This window comes from Morus notabilis, unplaced genomic scaffold, assembly GCF_000414095.1.
Source record: "Morus notabilis unplaced genomic scaffold, ASM41409v2 Scaffold21, whole genome shotgun sequence".
Taxonomy (NCBI): domain Eukaryota; kingdom Viridiplantae; phylum Streptophyta; class Magnoliopsida; order Rosales; family Moraceae; genus Morus; species Morus notabilis.
In genome coordinates this window covers 250,831-259,346 of record NW_010363416.1, presented here as the reverse complement: position 1 = coordinate 259,346, position 8,516 = coordinate 250,831, and the positions used below count along the sequence as shown (strand labels likewise).

The window sequence follows — 8,516 nt, the reverse complement described above, 5'->3', positions numbered from 1 at the left end:
TATATTTATTATTTTATTTGCCTAATATTATAATATTAGCATAATTATTGTTAACTTTAATATAATAAATATGTACTTTATTTTTAATAAATTAATAATATATTTTATTTTTAACACTATTTTTTATTTTTATTTAAATTTTATTTTTAAATTTTAAATAGTTGTACAATTTATATTTATTATTTTAGTACCCAATTATTACACAAAATATTTTAATTATGATTAATTCTAATATAATAAGTACACTATATTTTTTAAATTGAAAATATCAAATTGATTTAAAGGGTATATTAGTACTTTTATACTTTTTCATTCCGATTCTGGGTGTAAGTAAACGTATGAATGAGATTTGGAATGACTCCGATTCTGAATCCTATCACTAAGTAAACAGCTTATTCTGACTCCGATTCCTCACTCCGAATCTTACCCACTCCGAATCTTGCCCACTATGATTCGTGCTCATTCCGATTACGTGTAGGTAAACATACCATAAGTGTTTTGTTCTTTTAAATTCTTTTAGTATAAGAAAGAAATGTTAGCATCACTTATTCTATCATTCTTTTTGTCACTCTCAGTATTTATTGTTTGATACGTGAACTTTACTAACATGATATATTATTGTTTAACCAAAAAATGAAATAGTAGAGTTCACATATCAAATAATTAATGCAGAAAATGATAAATAGAGTGACAGAAAGAGTGATATTAGCATTTCTCTAAACAGTTTGCTAAATGCTCTGATTGTTCAAGTTTTTGGATAAAACTTGATAAATATTAGTTTCCAAATATATGCTATTTGCTTAGTGCTGAAATGACAGCCATAGAACAAGGAATAATCACGCTCCACAAAGGTCTACTCTATCATAGGCAATACAAGTTCTGTATCACTATTGGTGATCATTATATAACACATTTTTAATTAATTAGAAATTCTAACTCGGGTACCCATTAATTATGACATAATATCTTGCAAAGTTTTACACGCTAATCTCAAACTGGTTAAAAGAAAAATTCACCATCACGACTAATTATGCTAGCATTTTATATCACTAATGCATAATCTCTTTTGCTCATTACTTTATGATTGAATTATTAACCAAATCTCATTTCATGATATTTCTGCTGATGCTCTTTTGTGCTTAATTAAGGCAAGATATAATAATAATAATAATAATAATAATAATAATAATAATAATAATATTTTTTTTTGTTCTTTGTTAAATCTGGAGAGGGGAAGTAACCGGTAAATTGTTCAAACTAGCCAGTTTAATGAATATTTATTATTTTCAGAGTTGAAACTTAACGAATTTTGACGCATGTAATGCAGTACTTGAATCAAGAAAATAGTTGTTTTTTTTTTCTTGATTTTTTTTTGTTCTTTGTTAAATCTGGAGAGGGGAAGTAACCGGTAAATTGTTCAAACTAGCCAGTTTAATGAATATTTATTATTTTTAGAGTTGAAACTTAACGAATTTTGACGCATGTAATGCAGTACTTGAATCAAGAAAATAGTTGTTTTTTTTTTCTTGTTGCAAAGGAAAGGTTATATATATTTTTCAGTATGACCCGTTCAAAGTGGCGACCGAAAAGGCGTGAAAAACCACCCTATGAAGTTTCAAATGAGATTATCAAAACCCAAAAGGGATTTTACTTTGAAATAAGTAGTAAACGCCTTTTGACGACCAGTCTACCATCTACCACTGGAAACGACAAAGTACGATAAAGTTGAGATTTTTGTTATAAATTGTTTTTTTTAAAGGTAATAAATCATTTTTACGAGCAAAAGAATAAAAAAATAAGGTGCTTTTTTTAAGATAAAATTTCATTAAATTAAAACGTCTTATAGACACTAATAATAATAGGGATGTCTTTTCTGATGAAGCACATAGAAAATGATGCGAGATGAGACTTGATATCGGAAAAATTCCTTGACATGTCATTTTTTAACACGCATAAGGCTCTTTTAGGAACCACTACAATTAGTGCAAGTTTTCGATCCATTAAGAGCATGTAGCGTGTAGCTTTGGGGGTACCAACATCTCCCCCTAAACTCATAGCTAGTAGCACTTCTAATTTGCCAAGACTTAAATCCAGTAGACAAAAACAAATTAAAACAGTGGGAGAACCGCATCAATTATTACTAAAAATATACTAAAACTTGGTAGGAATATTGACGCCTTTATTAAACTAAAACATAGACAACTAAAACCTAAAACACGATTGCTGCAAGCCATTAATAAAAGTACAGCCGACTAGAGGATCATTAAAGTAGGACGAACGCTTTTAAAGACAAGCGCCGACAAGATGCCTTCAAATAGCAGAACGTGAAACACACGCCATCACCGTCAACAATTGGAGCTGACACCACCACCTTCATAAGAAGCCCACCACAGTACGGATCAAAACCCCAAAAGAGTACAACCGCCAGACGAGGACTGGGTGAAAAAATGCCTCCAAACCTTCTGCATTTCATCCTTCTAACGAAATTAGATTCACCAAAATGAAGCCATCTCACCAGATACAGCCACCAACATAAAAAGCCCATAACAATATGAGTCTTGTAGCTAATTTTTAGGATTGAAAGTCTAGTGACGTATCAAAAAAGGTCTTGAAATTTTGACCGACTCACTCTCTCCTTTTCTCTCTTTCTCGTTTTTTTCCTACAGCGGGCTGGCCTAAATAAGTTGCTTCTTGACTGATAGTTTACAATTTTTTTTTTTTTTTTTGAAAAGGTAAAATAAAAAATAAAAATAAAAAATAAAAAAAGCTTACAGCGAATCAAGATAGAGAACCAAAATAAATGTACTCAAATATCATCATAACAGCTTACCATCCCTATATTTCCTTCAAAAAATAAAAATAAAAAATTAAATTTTATCCGTATGAATTTAAAGTTTGATTATGTACATTTCTACAAAAATTGTGAATTAAACTAATGGGGTGAATTGAGAAGAAAAATAATGTGCATTTTCTTATCAATTAAACTAAAAACATTGCACCTATGGCGTTGACTGTGAAGTCTTCAAAAGTTGAAAATATTTAACTAAGAAGTTATTTGAGTGCCGATCTATCTCTATCAAGTTGGAACATTAGTGTTTGGCCTAATTAGGCCATCTCCAATCACACTCCAAATTGGAGCAAGATATGCACTACAACCGAGCGGCAAAATACAACTCCAAATCGGAATTATGTAAAGTGCTGCGACACTGTTCATATAGCGGTTAGCGTATATGATTTTTTTTTCTTTTTTTTTAATATTAATACTTTTTCCGTTCGAGTTAATAACAAAAAAATTAGAGTTTCTCTTATAGGACAGTTATACTGGTGTTATCAATTTCTGATTGTTGAATTAGGTTAAAATTACATCAGATTAAAAAAATATGCAACACATACAATTTTTAATACAGAGCTAACGGCTAAAAATAAAGAACTACCGGTAATTCATTTTTTCTGGTCTTACCAAAAAAGCTTTCCAAAAAAATTGACCCATAAAATTGTTTCATAATCCATATTTTATCCTAATTTCATATTTTTTAACAAAATTTCTTTCTTTATATTTTTTTTGTTATTTCATGAATTTATTTAATTTATATTGTTTCAATTAATTTTATTACTTACATTAACATTTAATTAATTTATTATTATTTACGAGTAGGTTAAGTAATAAATTATTTTATTACATTAATTTGTTAGTATATATGTGCATAGTATAAAGGAAAATTAAAAGAAATATATAAAGAATATTCTTTTTAGCGTAAGCGGAGTCACAACTCCGCAAAAACAAAGTGATGGGCCTATCCTCTTGTGAGACCACCCGTCTGTCTTGAGGAGTTGCAGTTCCATAGAGTTATATAGCAATACTTTATGGCATGTTTAATTATTAAGATTGAGGGATGAAGATGAGGAATGAGAGTTAATTTCATGTTTATTTATTCTTTTTTATTTTAAAATGAGAGTGAGATTAGTGGGCCTCTCTCAAACTTTGAATGGAGGAATGAGATTAGTAATCTCATGCCCCCTTCTAAATTGGACTCTCAATCTTAATATTAATATTAAATTACTATTTTAAACCTAATTTACTTATGTGTATAAAATAAAATATAAATTCAAAAAATAATAATTACAACTTATATTTATTATTTTATTTGACTAATATTATAATCTTAACCTAACTATTGTTAATCTAATTATTGATAGCTTTAATATAATAAGTGTATAATTTATTTTTTTATTAAAATTAATAATATATTTTAATTTTTAACACTTTATTTATTTTATTTAAATTTTGACACTTTATTTTTATATTTTAAATAATTATGCTATTTATGTTTATTATTTTATTACCATATTATTATAGTAAATATTTTAATAATGATTAATTTTAATATAATAAGTACACAATTTATTTTTAAATTAAAATATAATTTTTTATTTAAACGGTATATTCGTATTTTTACACTAGTTTATTATGATCTTAGGTATAAGTAAACACATGAATACTTTTGGAGTGACTCCGATTTTGAATCATATCACCAAAGAGACAACTTATTTTAATTCTGATTCCTCACTCCAAATCTCACCCACTCAAAATCTTACCTATTTTGATTCATGCTCATTTCAATTACGCGTAGATAAACATGTCATTAGAGTAAAGTTGGAATAATATGTTGGAGATAAACTTCTTCATTGACATAAAACTACTCTATTTTAAGGATGGAGTAACCTTAAAATAGAGTAAATTACTTTATTTCCAAGAATTTCACTGAGGAATTCTTTAGAATGTTATTGTTATTATTATAATAATAATAATAATAATAATAATAATAATAATTATTGTTATTATTATTATAATTATAATAATAATAACAATAATACTAATTATTATTATTATTATAATTATAATTATAATTATAATAACAATAATAATAATAATAATAATTATTATTATTATAATTATAATTATAATAATAATAATAATAATAATAAGATTCTCATGATTTTGAGATTCTTGGGAATTTGAATAACACCATGTTGGGTGGTATTCAAATTACCTTAAAATGAGAGAAAGTGAATTCCATGGTAATCACTTTGCTGGGAATCTAAAAATTATAATTCTTGTACAAAACATGCTAATATTGCAGATTCCCATTCTCATCCTTAAGATTACTGCATATCAAACGCCCCCTAAGAGTTATGTACTAAAGAGTGGAGGGAAAAGTCGAAGAAGAGGAATGAGGGAAATTAGTTGGAGAATTTTAGAACGCATAATCCATTTTGCAACAAATGTGCCAGATTGAATCTTGAATGATAATTATAGTCATGAAAAACATCGTATTCTTGCCTTTGAACTGATGGCGGGGATCAGATTAAAAATAATAATGAAAAAAGATTCATGGGGTGGAAATTAATTGGGTCAGTTTGGTAATTGTGATCATGACAAGGTAATTCAGTTGAATTACCATTAAAATAATAGCTAAAAAGAATAAGAGGTTGCCGAAAATTTTGAAGGCATTCAGAGAAAATTTAGCCTTGTCGTTACAACAGTAACAGAAATGGTTCATTTATTGGATGGAAAAGAAAAGTAGCAGCAAAGTTTTAATCAGAAAAGTACAGCTTATAGTAAGAAGTTTCATTATCAAATCTAATGGCGTCCAATTTAACAAAGGAGTCACAGATCTGACCGCTTTATGTACTGTCAATGCACTCACACTATCAACAAATTTAAATTTAATCTCATTTTAGCATGCGTTTTTCAGTTGCGCGTAATTGAGTTGACAGGGTGCAAGTTGTAATAAAGTTTACTGAAATTTGAATAGAATATAACAAATTCTACCTTTCTTTTTCGCCGATTCAAATTGAAAACTATAGTTGAAAAATGGATTTATGTGAAAGAACAAGGAAGTTTTGAGTTGTAATTTTCACAGGTTCGAGTTGAAATTTGAATTGTGGAATGAACGTCTTTGCAGAGGGCTCTTTAGTCGATCATTATGGTTACCGGAGGGTAACCTAATCTCTGGATCAAAAGTAGGGTTACAAAATTTTAGGCACATGTAGTGGAATGTATTAAAAGAAAGTTCCAATGAAGGACTCTAGTGATAGGCATACCCCTAACAGAAGTAACACAAACATCCAGAAAAAAAATTCTACATTAAGGATAGAAACTTAAGTTTAATGACAAAATAAGTAAAAGAGCCGTCTCCAATCTGTCAACAATATTAGAAACTTAAACTGCTCTGAATATCTCTAAATTGATTGAAAACGGATGGACAAAGATCCAAATGACTGAACAACTAAATTCATAACAAAATGGCAAACTCAGTATCACATGTTGCTTAGGCACTCTGTTTCTTCAACTTTGCAAGCTCTTGTCGAACAAGTCCAGCTTTCTGCAAATACACAAGGCCTTTTGTTAGCATGGTAAACGGCATGCAAAAGGCTAAAGAAATGAAAATTTAAAAGAAATACGATGAATGACAGGAAAGACAAGTTGCACTCTATCAAAGAGAACAATATTTGAACCATCAATGGACAGAAACATACAGCAAAGCAAACATAAAGACATGAACGACCAACGGTTAGAGCGACCAAATCAGTAGTATCTCAACGCATTGATATTGATAATCCAAGTCTTAATTGCAACCTACTCAAGGGATCCTAAAAAATACCAATTAAAGAACTTACGAATGGTACCAATACAAACCTTGATCTTTGCCAACATGAGCTTAAACCTATCAAAGTCGTTGAGTGATGCCCTTCTCTTCTGAACAATCAATTTTCTTCCCCAAGAGCTGTTCTCCCACTTCTTCTTCACATCTGTCAAGTTGCCAACACATACATTAACCTCAGACAGAAGTGTGTGACAGACCACAAGTTCACAACTCTCTTTTTCTTTTCAATTTAAGAACATCCCGGCAGCTTCCATAGCCGCAAGAAGTTCCTTTTTCTTAGGGACCCTCTTGATGTCAATCTTAATGTCAGTGAGGGAAAGTCTCTTGAAGTTCATTTGAGACCGCACGGTGTCAGGAGCATCAACAAGAGCCTGCAACGAGGAATTATGCAGATTCAACATAACATTGAATAGTAAAACCTTCAGGCCATGTGAGTAGTAATAAAAATGCTCAAAGTCTGATATACTAATTTATAAGTACACGATAAATACAGAACACTTCTTATACGCTTCCAATTTTCAACAAATAAAACCATCAAAAAAAGATTATTTTTAGTCCCATCAAAGATAAATACAATCCCCAAAAAAAGCTAACAGCCCAATAAAGGGTTGAGAAATCATATTGAAAGGATTTTACAATGTTATTTCTACTGCTCAAACTTGAATTTTGAGCAAATAAAATTCTAAAAAAAAAAAAAAATTTATAATCTTCATCCAAAGTATACAGTAAAAGGCCAAAATGCATAAACAATTACCTAAGCACTAACGATCACAGTAAAATTCGAAAAATAACTCAATACCCAAAATCGGTAAAACCCTAGCCACATAAATACAGAGCCCCAAATTCACAAGACCAACTAAAAGCAAAGACCTTTACACAAAAATCAGACTTCTTGGACAAGCAAAACACGAAATCACATAATCTCATTTCTTTTCTAGGCAGCCAAACTCGAATAAATCAATCACCAAAAATCCTCCGAAAATGAAAAATAATGAAAAAACAAAAGACGAAGCAGAAAACGTACTCGGTTCTGGTCAATGACATCTACGATGACAACGAGCTTGCCATAGTCATTGCCGTAGTTGACGAGAGCAACTCTTCCAGAGAAGAAAGGAAGATGTCTCACCATTTTCGGGTCTGTGAGGTGTGTGAAGTGAGGAGCTGCGAGAGGCGGAGGCGAGAGAAGCAAAGAGACAACGAATTAGGGTTTTACTCTTCGTTGGTATTTTATATGGCTTAGTGGCTTATTTTTGGGCCTGTTATTGTTGGACTTCTCTTTTCCGTGAGATGCGGCCCACGATAAATTTTACTGCGCTTTTAGGTTTGATTGGACTACTCCTCTTGCACCGTCCCTAGTGTTCAGCCATGGAGTTAATTACATATATGAATGGATGAATGTCCATTAGTTATATTTACAAATAAGTCTCTTAAATAATTCGTAATATCATTTTATCTTTAGTTAACTATTTTTTAAAATCAGTTAAACAAATTCACAATCACTCAGATTAAAAAAAGGGTATATCTAGAGTTATATTATATTAATAACCATAAAATGGACATATTGATAATATTGTTTAATTAAAGACATATCTTAAACATGGAGTGTAAAAATGATCATTTCATGTAAATACTTCTTAACCATGAGAAAAAGAGATAAATATTCCTTGTGCACGGATTTGAACTTTTACCTCTTATTCTTGATTAATATCATTTTTAGTTAAATAACTATATTAGTCAAAATGATATTAATGAGAATAAGAAGTAAAAATTCAGACTAATGCACTTTAAGAGTAAGTTCATTAAGGATGTTCACGGATCGGATTGGGCGGATTGAGAGTCAATCCATAA

At 29.9% G+C, this 8,516-nt stretch overlaps 1 protein-coding gene across 1 annotated transcript; it reads right to left on the bottom strand.

The window, feature by feature from the left end:
- Nucleotides 1-6,128: 6,128 nt before the first annotated feature.
- Nucleotides 6,129-7,797, bottom strand: LOC21394966 (60S ribosomal protein L14-2). Its single transcript, XM_024169601.1, has 4 exons — nucleotides 7,693-7,797; nucleotides 6,910-7,039; nucleotides 6,701-6,813; nucleotides 6,129-6,386 (listed from the first exon to the last, which is right to left on the bottom strand). Exons 1-4 carry the CDS (start codon nucleotides 7,795-7,797, stop codon nucleotides 6,333-6,335), a joined length of 402 nt encoding a protein of 133 aa, XP_024025369.1. The 3' UTR covers nucleotides 6,129-6,332.
- Nucleotides 7,798-8,516: the final 719 nt, after the last annotated feature.